The sequence below is a fragment of the Nothobranchius furzeri genome, chromosome 19, assembly GCF_043380555.1.
Source record: "Nothobranchius furzeri strain GRZ-AD chromosome 19, NfurGRZ-RIMD1, whole genome shotgun sequence".
Classification (NCBI taxonomy): Eukaryota; Metazoa; Chordata; class Actinopteri; order Cyprinodontiformes; family Nothobranchiidae; genus Nothobranchius; species Nothobranchius furzeri.
Genome location: NC_091759.1, coordinates 4121572 through 4138679, shown reverse-complemented (window position 1 = coordinate 4138679; position 17108 = coordinate 4121572). Strand labels below are relative to the sequence as shown.

Below are 17108 nucleotides of genomic sequence, written 5' to 3'. Positions count from 1 at the left end.
CCCCGCCTCCGCCGCGATCTGGTTGGTGCAAATCACACCAAAGGGGCGGTGCTTAACTGAGATGGGCAGGGCCAGGACAGAGACTGTGACCCACTTCAGCTGTGTAATCAGTAGTAAAATAGGAAATACTTTGCATGTCGGAATTATCTGTAATGACACAAACTGAAACAGGCGGACGAGTATACTTATCCTCTTTGAGTTCGTTTAATGACTTTTTGCACCACTCTGCACTACAAAAATATTTTTATTCTTCAACTGATTGTTGGGACAATTAACCAGCAGTTCACCCCACTTCATTTAGTTTTGCTTCCAGAGGAGATGAAAAATATTCTGACTCATAGATCGAAAATATTGGAAAAACGAAGAGATATGTTGGTGTTTATCTTCTGCTAAATAAGCTACTTTTCATTTATAAAACCACCCCCTAAAGAGGAGGAGCAATGTGGTTTTCGTCCTGGCTGTGGAACTGTGGACCAGCTCTATACCCTTGCAAGGTGATGGAGGGGGCATGGGAGTTTGCCCAACCAATCCACATGTGTTTTGTGGATTTGGAGAAGGCTTATGACCGTGTCCCCAGGGGCACCCTGCGGGGGACGCTCCAGGAGTATGGGGTGGGTGGCTTTCTGTTAAGGGCCATTCAGTCCCTTTACCAGAGGAGCGTGAGTTTGGTCCGCATAGCCGGTGGTAAGTCGGACCTGTTCCCGGTGAGGGTTGGACTCCGCCAGGGCTGCCCTTTGTCACCGGTTCTGTTCATTACCTTTATGGACAGAATTTCTAGGCGCAGCCGTGGTGTGGAGTGTGTCGAGTTTGGTGGCAGGAGAATCTCGTCTCTGCTTTTTGCGGATGATGTGGTCCTCCTAGCTTCATCCAGCTCTGACCTTCAGCTCTTGCTGGGTAGGTTCGCGGCCGAGTGTGAAGCGGCTGGGATGAGGATCAGCACCTCCAAATCTGAGACCATGGTTCTCGACCGGAAAAGGGTGGCTTGCCAACTCCGGGTCGGGGGAGAGGTCCTACCTTAAGTGGAGGAGTTTAAGTATCTCGGGGTCTTGTTCACGAGTGAGGGTAGGAGGGATCGGGAGATCGACAGGCAGATTGGTTCAGCGTCTGCAGTGATGCGGACACCGAGCCGATCTGTCGTGGTGAAGAGGGAGCTGAGCCAGAAAGCCAGGCTCTCGATTTACCGGTCGATCTACGTCCCAATCCTCACCTATGGTCAAGAACGAGATCGCGGATACAAGTGGCCGAAATGAGTTTCCTCCATAGGGTGGCTGGGCTCAGCCTTAGAGATAGGGTGAGGAGCTCGGACATTCGGGAGGGACTCTGAGTAGAACCGCTGCTCCTCCGGATCGAAAGGAGTCAGTTGAGGTGGTTTGGGCATCTGGTCAGGTTGCCTCCTGGACGCCTCCCTGGGGAGGTGTTTCGGGCATGTCCTGCCGGCAGGAGGCCCCCGGGTCGACCCAGGACACGTTGGAGAGGTTGCATCTCCAAGATTTCAAAAAGCAACACATAATGCCCTCTTCTTAAGAAATTCCAGAAAATCAAACCAAAACACAAATAACAAGAAAGTGATGGGGCTAAAATAGCATCCATTAGGGTTTTAAGAACAAAAACTATGCCTGTCCCCCCCCCCCAAAAAAAAGAAAAACTCAATTCTAATGATACCAGCAGTCAAAAATGGTGGTGGATGTGTGATGGTACGGGAATGCTTTAGGGCCTGCAAGGCTTGCTGAAATTGAAAGAAACATTAATTTAGACCCTTGCCAGAAAATCCTGAAGGAAACTGAGTGACCTATATGATCTTTAACAGATGTTCAAGCTGGGAAAGCCTCCAAGGTGGCAAAGTTAAAACATTTTTTTAAGAATAGTGGGACAAAATCATTATCAGCAGAAGACTCACCATCACAAATGCTTGATTGTAATTAAGGCTGTCACAAGGAGGCAATTACTTACTCACATACATAAGGTGAGGCTACTTTGCTCCCTCATTAAATGAAATGGTTATTTGAAAACAACACTTTGTATTTCCTCAGATAAGTGTTGTCTGATGTTTACATTTATTTGCCAATCTGAAAGTTTTAAGCTTGACGAAAGAAAAAAAAATCTGTAAGGCAGTAAATCAGTGGTGCCTAACCTGGTGTCCGTGACCCCTCAAGGAGGTCCCCACAATTTTTGTCTGTGCTGGGGTTGAGGTTACCAAGTTTATAGTTGTAAAAATTACATTCATAAAATTCTAATAACACACCCAATAGTATAATCAAACTGTATAAAAGTTCTCTTTGATGTTCATGATTAATCATTTTAAATTGTGTGCATAGATAGGAAAAAAGGTTGGGCAATGGGCACCACTGGTGTAAATGACCCTTTCAAAGCTCTATATACCTATGTAAAAAATTCCAATTCTATATAAAATATGTAATTAATTTTTTTTAAATGTAATGAAAAAAACAAACCAAACCTATGCTCATCAGTAAGAAAAAACCCCAGCATGACTAGAATTGGAGGATCTTGAGAAAACAAAAGTGAACCAAAAGGGTTTCCAACCCTCACTTTAATACAACAAATATCAAACAAATAAAATAGAACGCGATAATAAAGCAAACTTGGACAGGAGAACATAAAAACTGTATTTACTTCAGAGTTTAGTACCTTTCCCTCCCCCACATGGTGTAGGACTCACTGGTTCCACCAGGAGGCACCAGAGCAGAGCAAGAACACAGCACAAATACCAGTACAAAACAAAAACGGAACGACTGAGAGCAACAAAAGACAGGCAACTTGGACATCAAAGAAATGTAACAACTGAGAGAGAAGAATAGTTATAAACACCTTATACCGCAAGAAAATGTAAAAAATTAGGTTTTTTTCTGCTCTTTAGTTATTTGGTCTACTTCAAGGTCTCCTGCTGTGCAGAAACTTGAAAATAAACACTAGATCATTTACTGCATCGAATCACATGCATCTCCTTCCGCAAAAATTTTTTAAAGGACTATGCACATCTGAGAAGACATGATGCCACTACTTGCTAGGCCAACACCATTCAAAAGCACTGATTTCACAATTCCTGTGTACTGCAGGTAAAAAAAAAGAGATGAAAAATAAACATCTGACTCAAATGTAAGGTATAAAAACCAAAAACACCGTGTAAACAACCAAGACACAAATTCAACTCAATCCTTTTGTTCACCGGCTGACTCTGCGACGTGTTTCACAAGTGATGGGAATTCTAGAAAAAACACTTTGTCCGCATATTTACAACTTTTTTTTTTTTTGGTGAGATTGTGAAGTGGGGATGAAATCTCAACCTCGCACTCCTTTGGATAAATCAGAGCTTCAATTATACAGCTGGTCGAGTTAAAGCATGTAGGCATGTGTGGAAGTTCACCGAGCTTAAAAATTTCACATTACACTAAATACTGACAGTTTTAAACTGCGATACGTTGATAACGATTTAAAATGATTCCCCTTGCTCGCAGTAAAAGGCCAACAACGTGATAGGACAGTGGTAGACCAAGCGTTTAGGGGAAAAAAAAAATAAAAAACACCGTGAATCAACGTGTGACAGTGTTTCATATAATCTGGCTTTACTAATTAAATTAGATAATTTATTTAATTTCTCAGTACAAAGTAGAGGGGTCGTAATGTTTCCCGTCTGATCTGCGTTTGTGTTGAAAATATCTTGTGATTGATGAGCGTGGCGAGTCATTTGGAAAGCGTGGGAGCTTCTGTGCCAGTCGATCGCTAACTGTTTTGAGGTAGTGTGTTGGTGTCAGTGCTTTGCTGGTTGGCAGGCGGATTTTCTGGAGGACTGTGAAGGGAACATTCATCGTAATTTGACTCAAATCTGGGAGGTGAGGGAAGAACAAAAATTGGCCTGGAGTCACTCAAAGTGCTATGTATAAGCGTAAAAGTCAAGGAGTTTGTCGCTTCGGGTAGTGAACAAGTAAAAGGTTGACCGGTTGACCACGTTGGGTGCGAAGCTTACATTGCACGCGGGTCATTCAGTTAGTCTCTACGCTCCACACCTCAAGTTCTGCTGCTCTCCTCAACTCTCATTAGCTGCCACCAGCTGGCCTAATCCCTGGCGCACAAACACAGCCTGGATGTCCTTGGTCTTGATGCAGAAGTCGCAAGCCCAAACGGCAGCGCTCTCTCGAGTCAGCAGCCCGTACGCTGGTTCCGTAAGGCCTGTGCAGTCACGGTGGAACCAACGCTGGCAGGATGCCTCACAAAGGATGGCATCCTGGTCGTCATGAACTTCTGCCAGACAATGGCCGCAAGGAAAAACCATCCCAGGACCACCAAGTTTTCCAGGACCAGAACCAGGCCCGGTTGTGGGGGCGGCTGGGCCGGGAGGCAAGGGAGACTGGGTGTTTGGTGTAGAAGTGGAGTTAGAGGGGGGGTTGGGGTTGCTGCCTGGAGTGTTGCCTCCGTTGTTGTTGGTTATGTTGTTCTGACCTGAATTGGAAGCAGCATTTGACAGGGGACCGGCAGAACCAGGAGTGTTGTTCTGTTGGTTGTAAGAGGCGGAGCCAGGAGCAGAGTTGGGTGGAGTTGATTGTTGCAGCTGCTGGTTAGAGTTATTAGAGTTTGGGGTGTTTGTGTTGCTGGGGGGCTGCAGCTGACTGGACTGTGGGTGCTGCGGCTGACCTGATCCATTCAGCGGACCAGTTGGAGAGGAGCTGGGGTTAGGCTGTGGTGGCGCTGATGGAGGTGGACCAGCTGTGTTGGTGTTGGGCTGCTGAACATCTGGGTGCCCAGGGAAGCCTCCCCCAGGTTGTGGCCCTGAGTTAGGAGGGGGGCCAGGTGTACTGTTACTATTAGGAGGGCCATTGGGATTGAGATTAAGCTGCTGCTGCTGTGGAGGTCCGGGTGGTCCGCCTCCTCCCCCAAAGCTCTTCCCATCCTCGCTGCCTGGTCCTGGTGGACTTGGACCTGGATAGGGGCCATCCTGTGAAGGAGGGAATTGTCCTTGAGGTGGCATACCTGGCATACCTCCTCCAACCATGTTGCCACCAGGCCCACCGCCCATACCACCCATCATGTTCATCCCAGGACCCATGCCTCCCCCCATGGGAGGCATGGGCCCTCGTGGGCCTCCACCTCCAGGTAACGGAGGGCTGTTGAATGGGTGCCCACCCTGTCCATGCTGCTGCTGTGCCGGCATTCCAAACCGAGGGTGGGGAGGTCCTCCTCCTGGACCTCCCATACCCCCTGAGGACAACATAGAGTTGAATCCTGGTCCAGGATGCATAGGTGGACTGAAATTTGGGGGCATATTGAATTGAGAGGGGCCACCAGGAGGAAATCCACCACCACCTCCTCCTCCTCCACCAACACCACCGCCACCACCACCTCCAAAGCCAGGCATTCCTCCAAAGCCTAGCTGGTGGTGGGGTCCAGCATTGGATGGTGGGCCAAAGGGTGGCCGGCGCCCTGGTTGACCACCTCCTGGTCCCCCTGGACTTCCCATGAAGTTCATGCCTGCTCCCATTCGTCCACCACCTCCATATCCACCTCCACCACCGGCACCTGGACTGGGGAGAAAGGGAGCACCACCTGGTCCACCTGCTCCACTAGGTCTGGATGGAGGCCCAAAGTCATCGTCAAAGGGGTTGGAGGCGACCAGATGGTCCACCATGGGGGTGGGAGGGGGTGCAAACTCAGTAAGGTGGGAGAACCCTGCCGCCTAAAAGAGAACAAATAACATTTTTTCTTTTCCACAATAAAATAAAACAAAAAATATTTCAAATATTGAAACTTTTTCAATGCGTGCATAGTTAAAAACCCACTCGATTACCTGAGTATTGGACTTCCTCGCCTTCTTCTTCTCCGGGCTCTTCATCTGTGAAGCTGAAACAGTAAAATAAAGAGGGAAGGGGTGGAAAAAGGGAGACATAAGTATCAGAGAACACTGCCACCATGTCTCACACTATTTGTCCACCACCAGTCGGGTGCAGCATCAAGTTTGGATTGGCCAATACCCCTTAGTGACAGAGTGGAGCAGCTTTAGACCTAGGGCCTCTTTTTCCAAGTCCAACAGTTGAAATGGATTCAATGATGGAACATAGACTGGCATGAGAACAAAATGCTGAACATCCAGGCGATATCATCACCAACGTTATGAAGCTCCGAGTCAAAAATGACCCAGGCAGACCAAATGACCCAGGCAAGAGGGAGAGAGGCCGCAAACAGAGGCAAGAGAGGTAAGGTCAATGAGGGAGACAGGAAAAGACGGACATGAGAACGAGAAAACGAAGTTGGAGATACACTTATAGCAAGATAGACATGAACCCCGTTCACAGATTCACTCTGTGAGGAAACAGCCACCACCGGAGACAGTCGTGAGGTTTACATATGGGGAGGGGGGGGGGCGATAAAGGAATTGCTAACAGCACCAGTGCAGCCCATTGCAGCGCAGTAATGGATGATTCCAATCTGATTGGGAGATGGGTGAAATCAATTCCTACCTTTTCGCTTTCCTTGTCCCGCCAGTAGTCTCCCCGATTCGGCAGCCATTATCTAATATGACTGTCGGTGAAGTGGCAAATCACCGTTCATATGCAAGAAAAAAAAAAGTTAAAAATGACGACGTCTTGAAAACTATATGTCGACAGGTTGAATCTGCCTTCAGGTCATGTCTGCAGTGGCCCTGAGGTGCAAACCACAACAGCATTGGACAAAAGAAAACAAAAACACAACAAACAAAAAGGATTTAGATAACAACAAAACAGAAAACAACATTTCAGTAAACGCTTTGTTATCAAGTTCTTCTTTAGTGTGAAGATTCTAGCAACATATCGTTGTGAAACTGTTTTGTTTTGTCCAGTGTTGCTTTACTTTGCATCTCAGGATCACCATATTTATCAGTACAGATTAAACTGTATTTGCAGCATTTGCTATAAGTAAATAAAAGTAGCTGGTATGATAAATGTCGGCCCAGGTCTTCTGCAAAACTTTTGCCACGGTGTCTGTCACACTGGGATTTGGTCACCAAATAAATGTAAGGCCAAACTTGTTGATGGGAACCAGTTTCTATTTGTTTATCAAAACTGGTTGCTTGCCAACTTTCCTTACTTTACCTAATATGGCAAGCCAATTGATCATATAACATTCAAACAGAATCTTCACATCAGATATCCAAAAATCTTTTCTCCCTATTCCAGAAGAACTTGTCAACTATCCCTAAAGTCGTTTATCCAACAACTCAGATACTGAATGAGGTTCGTTCAAGGACAATTGATGTCACTTGTTTCAACGTGTGTATCGAGTTTTGTAAAACGGTTCTTAGGTCTTTGAGAATGTCAAATTCGTGCATTTTTAAAGTGATTTCCTGCACCTTAAAGTGGAGGGGTTTGACAAATGCATTAACCAGGGTATCTGCAGGTTTAAGGGAGCCAAATTTGAGACTTTTTAAGACATTTTTTAAGGCCACATTGACGAAATGTAAGAACTTTTTTAAAATTAAATTTAAGCTATAATTTCCAGCTATTGCCTGGAAACGGTGCTAACCATGTCGCGAACGTGGGATTAGCCATCCAGTTACCATTAAACTTGCACGTCCCCATGACGCAAGCTCCCACTAGCTTAACCAGCTAATGTGCTCATCTAAAAATAGCCCCCCTTTCACAACCAACTGAATGTGTACAGTTCCGCTTACGCCAATATCACACAAAAAATGCTTAACACTAACTAGAAATTCACGAAATTTTTATAGAAATAAATGAATCTTGTTTATTGGGTCTTTGGTCATTTAAGACCTTTGGAAACTGTATTTAAGGATTATTTGTCATTTTTAAGGATTTTTAAGCCCTTAAATTTGGAAAAGCAAATTTAAGACTTGTTAAGGACCCACGGACAGACAGCCCGATTAACAGCAAGTATGAAACAAAATCAATGTTTTGCTAATTTGTCTGATGAGATGAAAACATTATTGTGACGTTAGATTTACTGTTTCAAGCTTTTTCAAAACTTTGAAAATATAAAACTTGAATACAAGGATTTTCAAGAATTGTAAGCGTTAATGAGAATGCTGAAAAACATTGTTGTTTACCTAGTATGAATGGAGGATATCTGAAAAAGAACGTGCACTGGCAAAATAGCATTTTATATACCTACAGTCCCATTGTTACTAGTCATTATTTAAAATTTCAATATAAATTTAGTTTTTTAACGTTTTACTTGTAAAACTGTAGTAGGGGTATACTGTATTCATGAATAGGCAGGAATAGTTGGAATACTGTCAAACAAAAACATTAACAAAATGCCAAGATGTTTTTTGGACATCTATCAAACCCTTGACGATGTGCTATTTCTCGACAAGACAATTAAAATGAAGTATGAAAAGTGACAATGTTAAAAGTAATTAATTTTAGAAAAAGAACTCTTTCAATGAAATGCATCCAAAAAGTTTTTGACTTCTACAAAAAAGTTATTTTTAATTTCTGTAGCTTAAGCCTGATACACATTAATGTGAAACTGGACATCAGTTGTCCAAGGAAAAATATGTATAAGATAAATTCTTACTGATTAATGAAATAATCCTTTAGCTATCTAAAATGTTCTTTTATAACATTTATATAAAATATATCCACCAGATATATATACACACACACAGACACACACCATACAAACCCTGTGTGGCCAATAAATCCTAAACAGAACACTTAAGTTTCAATAATTAGTAGAAATCGTATTAATATATCTTAATTTACACCATTAAATAGTTATTTTTTCTCTATCAGTAAGGATATTTTACAGTATTTCATTTCGGATATTTTACAGTATTTCATTTCTGACTGGAGAAATTGTAACTTTAGATTTACAAAAAGTAAATGAAGACAGAAATGTGGTGTCATTATATGTTACAACGGCCTGCCTCACTTGATCCTTCTTTAATCACTTACAGATGTTGGGTTAAGAACTGCTTTCTAGCGCAAACTGGTCACTACATTTGCTTACTAACTAGCCACGTTACTCAATGTGGCTAGCTGTTAGCGGCGTTAAATTTCACCCAGCATTTGCAACATAATCACAATTGTGTCCTTTGTGCTCATACAGTCTTATGCGAAAACGTGCCGTTAATTACCCAAATCACATCATTTATGAAACACAATAATCGATTAAGGTGTGAGTGCTGCTGTTTACAATGCTAACATTAGCCAGTGAGCTAAAGGTAGCTAGCCATCTTGCACTGTCGTGGAAGCAAACTGTACCCTTTCTTTCTCCGTTGCTTGCTCTGCTGTCCTTTAAATTCAAACTCTCTGGGTTGTCATTGCCAGAAAACCCGTCCTCACACGGTGTAAGCTTGTTGATCCCAAATTCAACTATAATTCATTCAAAAACGCACATTTTGTCATAATTATCATGGCCTTCGCTCGTTACCGGACAAAGAGGGATAAGCAAGAGCATTGCGCACCCTGGAAGGTTCCATCTTTTAGAGCGGTACAGGTGTATCAGTTTGGACAAAAATGATTATTTTAAAGCTAATTATAGGGTAGAACAATATACAATCTACACCCAATGCATAATATATTGACAATCATAATCTATTTTAAAGATTCAACACTGTCACATCCGTGTTCTTTGTTTTAAAAAAACCTGACACAGCCATTATCACCCCTTTCACTGACAGACATGGAACAGCCCTGAACTCCCTGTACTACAGTAATAACTTAATTCAACAATTCAAGCACATCATTGAATATAGTTTTATGTGAAAACATTACTTAATCTAAACTTTTCTATGCATTTAAACTATGTTTGAGTCATTTGTTCAGAAACAAACCCATCATACAGTGTTAAAACCCCATGTTACTGGTGTTTGAGACCCTATAAATGACCATTTTGAATGGGTTTGAATAGATTTATCCTCATTTTTATAGCCATTTCCAAGAAAAATTTAATCTACATAAAATATATTTTGCTTTTAATGCAATGAGTAGGCCTAGATGTGTTTGTGTCTCATGTGTGTTGATGTGAGAGAAAACACACACCCCAAAGAGAGCCCAAGAGGTTGCCACCGCCCAACAAGTCCTATCTCTCCTTGTTAACCCTGTCAGACACACACACACACACACACACACACACACACACACACACGCACGCACACACACGCACGCACGCACGCACTCACGCACATGCACACGCTCTCTCTCTCTCTCTCTCTCTCTCTCTCTCTCTCTCTCTCTCTCTCTCTCTCTCTCTCTGTCACACACACATTCTGGAGCCCACGGACTTTTGTAAAACACCAATAAGCCTCCCTGGGAATGGGATCACAAAAATTCTCTTATTTTGGATCATCCCACCTGGAAATGGAATAAACTTTTTTGTTTGACAAGAAGATCTGTGACTTTTGTGAGCCTTTTTGAATTGTTTAAAAATGTTTGTGAACTGGTTTTTTCCACTGGCTCTGTTTGAATAAAGCAACGGAAGTCCATTGTAAGAGAGGTAGTGGCATTTCTAAAAGTGAGTCCCTGGGGTTCTGGTGCATGGAGCTAAAAGGCGTCAGACCAAGCAAAGAAATCTACTGGTTTATTTGGGATAAAATGCCAAAGTGGTTCAAGGAGTTTCCCATAGCTCTGAAGCATGACACAGACAAGATCTGCTCTGCCTCCGAATCAGACTCTCAACCAAATGGATCCAAAACAGGTCAACGCAAAAACTCCTCTGTGGATGGGACGGGTGGATCAGGAGGTGCTGGGTCTCTTTTGTCTGGAAAAAACCAGAAGAACTCAGGCAGAATGAGCGTGATCTCTCAGAAAGACAAAAAAGTTTGGGACAGCTTGCTGAAAAGCTACAAAAACTCCAGAACAGAGTCGACGTTCGAGGAGCAACACAGACCTCTGAAAGCCTCTTCCTCTGCCTGTTCCTACATCAGCATGATCAGAGTGGACAAACAGGACAAAAAACCCAACTTCAACAATGGTACCATGACCGTTCTGGTCCCTGAAGCTGAGAAAACAACGCCATGCAAGACAGAAATTGTAGGTTCATATTTTAAAGCTTTTGGCATGGACCATCTGTTTTGTATCAGAATTGAAAAGTTGGCCTTGGATTGTTAGTTGGTTGTCCTGATTTGTGACTGATTCTGTCCCTTGTGGACAGCAGGTCTGATGTTGGTTTTCTTCAGTTAGCATTTTTGTCACTTTTCATCATATTACAAAAAGCAATTCATAACAAAATATGTTTAAAAAATCATCACATCTGTTCAGAAACCAGGATTCAGTCCAAGCTCTGAAAGCTGATCCTCCTCAGATTTTGTCTCAGTTTGTATCCACCCTCCTCCTTCTGTCTTTCTGCTCCTCCACTGCTTGCTCCTCAGCCTCCTGCCTTCTTCATCCTTTTCCTCTCTTTCATTGAGTCCCCTGCTGACGGGTATCATGTGGTAAAATGCACAGCTGTGACTCAACATTCAGGTGCCAACCTAAACCTCCTAAAGCTTTTTTAAAAATAGAAAAAAGAAATGCAGAGTTAAAATAGTGAGAAAAGTAATGGACATTTCTTCATTTAAGGCCTTCATTGTAATTTATATTTATATTTTTATAATTTTTTAAGACAAAAGTTCATCTAAAGAAGTTAAAGTGTCAAAACTCTTTGACGAATCCAAGAAAACAAAAAGACTCAACAAGAAAACCGGGAAATCTTGCTGTTTAATAACACGTTTCTCCTCTTTTATAATTATTACGGTAAACGGAACAGCTTTGTGTGCAGACAAAAGTTCCAGCTAACAGTACGTTCACTCTGTTCATGTCATCTAACTGCATTACTTGTTTTTTTTACCTTGTTTTTACCGACGTTTCGACTAACACTGCAGTCTTCCTCAGAGCTTCGCCACCGCCGAATAGCCGAAGACAAGTATTAGTCGAAACATCAGCAAAAACAAGGTAAAACCAACTTTTTGCTGTGTTAAAAAAATAACCAAGTAATGCAAAAAATTGCGTCTTCTATGGTAAAAAAAAATCACGGAGAAAATAATCCAACGCTTCATAAATTGTCAAATAAATACCATTTATTATAAGACCAATGAGTTTTTTTTACTGGAAATCTTTCCTAAAAGCATTATTTATAATTTTTTGCAGCATCATTTTTTTTAGTTTAGTTTATTTCAAACAAAGAAAACATACATATTTTTTTAAAAATACCACAAACTGAAAAAATACATATCATCATCCCTTCTTCTCTGTTTGAAAAGGAGTAGGCTGAAGTGGAAACTTATATGTCCCTACCCCTTTATACAAGTAATTTTTACTTGTTTACTAAATCTAACACAAAACCTGCATTAAAACAAACGATGCAGATTCTAAATGCCAGCATAACTCTTGTACAGTTTTATTTTTCTTCAAGTAACAATTAAATGCTGTTTAAAAACTCACTGAATTACATTTTTTTCCCAAAATATTTTTAAAAAACGCCTTCCTCTGATTTAGATGAGGATTCTTGAGGATTATGCTGACCCTTTTGATGCTCCGAGGACCAGAGAACAAAGGGATGTGGAGCGTCTCGGGGAGAACGATGGCTACATGGAGCCTTACGATGCTCAGCAGATGATAACAGGTTAGAAATGTACAACAGGTGTCTGACCTCGCTGCATTTGTGTGAATGAAAAGCAACGTCTCCACTTGCAGACTTTTCACAAGCTGAAATTTCCATAACCCCACATGGTTGCTATGGCAACTACAGCACTTGAACAATGGGTGCAGTTTCCTCTCCATCACTTCCTCTTTCCCATCTCCGTTTCCTGGTACTACTCTCTGTAACGGAAGTGACCCCTCAGCATCTATGTGAACCCTTATATAGACCTGTCGGACCATTAATCAAAACCTCCCAATGTCAAAGGAAATCTGGTGTTCACCGGGCCAATCGTTCTCTCTCTCAATCAATCAGCGTGTTGTTTATTCTGAAATAGTTACACAATTTCCTGCTGAAGATGAGAAAATGCTTTCAGATTTAATGAGATGATGTTCAGAGAAGTCATAGGAGGATCTGATGATGACATAGGGAGGGGGAAGTGAGCAGAGGTCTGTATCAGCGCTTTGCTTATAGAGCCTGAGGTAAGTAAACAAGCAAAGTTTATTTAAATAACACCTGTCACACCAGGACATCGCGTTTCCCATGGAAATAACATATACAGATATATAAAGATCATTAAAAACAAAAAACAGTATAAAACAAAAGAATAAACATTGTTAAAACAAAAAAATCATAAAACAAATAAAGATCATTAAAAACATAAAGATCCTAAAACAAATGAATAAAGATTGTTAAAACAAAAAAGATAATTAAGCAAATAAATAAAGATAATTAAGAACAAATTAAGATCATGATACAAATGAAAAAACACATAAGATAATTTTAATTTAAAAAATCTCAGTATAACCCAACTTTTTTTTTCACCCCAAATTCCATTCTGATTCAAATATCAGGTTTTAAAAGACAATCCAAGCAGTACTGTCCCAACTTAATTAATTTTTTATACTTTCACAAACGTTTCCCGCAAAAACTGTACAGATATAAAGTAAATACTTACAGAAATGTTTAATTTACAGAAATCCTTATTTTCAGTTGAAGAATCCCTTTGTAGGTTTCTGCTTTAGGGAAGACCAAGCGGTGGCTGATCCCTTGGGTTTGACGCACATCACCCAGCAGCTTTCATCCTGGACTTTCGCAATACACTAAGAAAAGAAAAGTTTAATTTATTTTCAAAGTTATGTCAACTGGTTGTCAGCAAATTGCTGAAGTGTAAAAAGTATAAGTAGTTATGTTAAAAGTGATTTTCATTCACTCTTTACATTTAAAACAACCCTAATGAGTTTTTAATGCTGTAAGCTATTGCTTTCAAACTGGTTTAAGTGGTTCTTGAAGCAGAAACTAGACTAAATTCACATTAGACAGCTCTCTGCAGCCCTCTGCTGACCAAAACCCACACTTAACAATTTTATGGCATGGTAGGAACACTAGGGGGAGCTCTCTCCCTGCGCAGCATGCAGCTAATAAAAGGAGAGCAGTTAACTTTTTCAGTTTCGACCAATAATGACTATTTTTTGACCAACAGTGTGGATAATATTACTTCATGGCTTATTTAGTATCAGTTGGCTGGTGTTGGCACCATTAGCTCGTGGTTAGCGCTAGCTATAGAAGGCTGTGGCAGGGTTGTTTATGACAGTTGTAATTATGCTTTCAACCAGTAGGAGGGAGTAGTGGAAAAACTTATTTAATGTGTTGCTGGAACTAGATGAAATACCTTGGTTAAGTAAATTCATCATATCCTTTTTTACAGTGTATGATGTTCAACGTTGAGGAGTTGTTTTGGTGAAATCTAGTGAGATCCTGCATGTTGAGAATACATGATGTGAATGACTCTGCTACTAACTCATAAAACAGCTTCTGCATAATGCAGACTTGATCTATCAGGCGGACAGGATGATGACGGGCATGTTTCCTTCCCTGCAGCAGTCGTGACAGGTTTGAGTTCTTAGACTCTCAAATCGCAATCCCGCCTGTGATTTTAGCTTTCTTTCATTCTCCCGGTGTCCACCTGCTGCATCAGCCTCAAGCTTTCATCTCCCAGCCACGATTTTAATCTTTAATTCCCTGCTTTTCAATCTGCCAGAGATCAGACGGCGAGGATCCAAAGATCTGTTGAAGGGGTCTGCGCTGACAGACAGAAGCAGAGGAACATTTGAGAAAGGTCATTCTGGTTCTATACGGATTTATGACCTTCCATATGAAGGAGGTGGTGACAACAAGAGGACAGAGGTCACAAGGCCAGAGCTGGATCGGCGTCCTGCCACGGAGTATGAGCTTCCCTGGGAGCAGAGTAAGGAGCACATAGTCCGGACTCTGTCAGGTAAAGTTTTCCTGATTCTGTTGCCTGCCTCAGCGGGGTCAGACACTCCTCCATCAGTCGTATTCTCAGCAAACTTCTTGCATGAAACATCAAAGTTTTCTATCTCCTCCAGACTTCAAAGTCGTTTCCTGTTGTCTTATTCTCTGCAGCACAATTCGACAACCCAGTCAGAGATGAGACGCTGCAGGAGCATCTGAAGCAGAAAAGCAGGACCCAGAACATCTTGAGATCTTCTCCAGCACTGCTGCCATATCTGTCTAACCCTGAGAGTGAAATCTGCTGCATCAACCCCTCGCTGCCCCTGGAGAAACAAAGGTCTGAGCTTCTTTTTGGTTAAATAAATTAGCTAAATTAAACCTGATTGCAACACAAAGTCAGAATTTATACAATTTCTTGTTGCGCAAGAAGTATTTTGTGTGTCTCAGCTGGTACCACGGCTGTGTGACCCGACAGGAAGCAGAGTTTCAGCTGCAGTCCTGCAGAGAGGCCAGCTTCTTGGTCAGGAACAGTGAGCCAGACAACAACAAGTACTCCATTGCCCTCAAGTGAGTTCAGTCTGCAAGTGCAGGAGCAGCAAATTCAGCCTTTCAGTCATTAGACGCTCTAGTGTGAAATTTCTAAGCACTTGAATGAAAACAAATTGAAATAAAAATGTTGGGTTTATTATCACTTAATTTTTATTTTTGAATATTAGATTTTATTTTGACATAAAATATGGCACCAAACTAAAATAAATGGCAAAAACATTTGCAAGAGTTTGTCTTTCAATATTACCCTGAAAATTTACACATTAGTTATTCTTTCAAAATTTTTAATAACTTACTTTGAAATTTTTTTTTGCATTTTTTACCTTCATTTTGTACAATATGGGTTTAAATATGGGTTTTCATATACTGTAAACCCATTCTCGCCATTCTGATTAGAAAATTTTTATCCCACAATTATGAGATAGCTAAGTTATAATTACAAGATATTTTCTCAGAATTATGAGAAAAAAATTTAATTCTTATTTTTAATAGGAGTGGCAGAAATGGGCTTCTATACACATGCAATGAAAGGGAATTATATGGAAGAGGGCGGTTTTAGAGGCCTGTTGGATGTACTGCCATATTCTCTGACACACCTTTGGAGACGGCTTATGGTGGAGAAATGAACATCCAATGCACGAGCAACAGATCTGGTTGACATTCCTGCTGTCAGCATGCCAATTGCATGCTCCCTCAATGCTTGTGGCATCTGTGGCATTTTGCTGTGAGACAAAACTGGACATTCCAGGGTGGCCTTTTATTGTGGGCAGTATAAGGTACACCTGTGCACTACTCATGATGTCGGATCAGCATCTTGATGTGACACACCTGTGAGGTGGGATGGATTATCTCAGCAAAGCACAGGTGCTCACTATCACACATTTAGACTGATTTGTGCACGATGTTTGAGAGAAATGGTAGTATTGTGTATCTGGAATAAATTTTAGATATTTAAGTCCATCTCATGAAAAATCGGAGCAGAAACAAAGGTGTTGCGTTTATATTTTTGTTGAGTGTATGTAGAACATAAATGTTAAACTTCTTCTTCAAACATTCATATTTTTTTATATTTTCCTTTGTTTGATATTATATATATATATATATATATATATATATATATATATATATATATATATATATATATATATATATATATATATATATATAATTATTTAAATGTTTAAATTATTTAGGCATTTCCCAACATTCAGTTTACTTGTCAATTAAATGATCAATGTTGTATTTGTGCCTCATAATATTCCATAATCACATCTTATTTCAGTAGATTAATATACATTTTATATTTCTGTATATTTTCTTGATGTTATGTAAAGTCTTTTCTGCTTTTATTGATTAAAAACTTCATGTTTGTTTTTCAGAACCACTCAGGGTTGTGTTCACACCATCGTCGCCCAAACAAAAGAGAACAGCTTCCTTTTGGACCAGAGCAGCTGTGTGTTTCCCAGCATCCCACAGGTGGTGTACCACTGCCGCACCCAGCGTCTGCCTTTCCCCGGAGCCCAGCACACGACTCTGCTGCACCCGGTGCCTCGTTGTATCCACTGATTTAAAAAAAAAACGTTGGTTTGAATGATTTGATGACTTTCTTTTCATTTTGTTTGATGCGCAGCTGATGCAAAACCTCCAGCTTGCTGTTTTGCATGTGAACAAGCTCTGCAGAACTTTGTTTCTGATTTAAATGTGACCTGATTGAGAGCAGGATTCATGTTGTGAGC

At 41.2% G+C, this 17108-nt stretch overlaps 2 protein-coding genes across 7 annotated transcripts; one reads left to right on the top strand and one right to left on the bottom strand.

Moving 5' to 3' along the window:
* Positions 1-2610: 2610 nt before the first annotated feature.
* Positions 2611-9414, bottom strand: pygo2 (pygopus homolog 2 (Drosophila)). Of its 4 annotated transcripts, none has more exons than XM_015973688.3 (4): positions 9213-9414; positions 6468-6649; positions 5798-5850; positions 2611-5686 (listed from the first exon to the last, which is right to left on the bottom strand). In XM_015973688.3, the coding sequence occupies exons 2-4, from the start codon at positions 6514-6516 to the stop codon at positions 4043-4045; spliced, it is 1746 nt and encodes a 581-aa protein (XP_015829174.3). In that variant the 5' UTR covers positions 6517-6649; positions 9213-9414; the 3' UTR covers positions 2611-4042. The 4 variants fall into 4 exon arrangements, with proteins under 4 accessions (XP_015829174.3, XP_015829175.3, XP_015829173.3 ...); XM_015973689.3 differs by having other exon boundaries at positions 6468-6528; XM_015973687.3 differs by having other exon boundaries at positions 6468-9414.
* Positions 9415-10345: 931 nt separating this feature from the next.
* On the top strand, positions 10346-17108 carry LOC107394656 (SH2 domain-containing adapter protein E). Of its 3 annotated transcripts, none has more exons than XM_015973692.3 (6): positions 10346-10982; positions 12426-12552; positions 14609-14845; positions 14995-15160; positions 15299-15390; positions 16752-17108. In XM_015973692.3, exons 1-6 carry the CDS (start codon positions 10488-10490, stop codon positions 16964-16966), a joined length of 1332 nt encoding a protein of 443 aa, XP_015829178.3. In that variant the 5' UTR covers positions 10346-10487; the 3' UTR covers positions 16967-17108. The 3 variants fall into 3 exon arrangements, with proteins under 3 accessions (XP_015829178.3, XP_015829177.3, XP_070403826.1); XM_015973691.3 differs by having other exon boundaries at positions 15271-15390; positions 16752-17079; XM_070547725.1 differs by lacking the exon at positions 15299-15390 and having other exon boundaries at positions 16752-17079.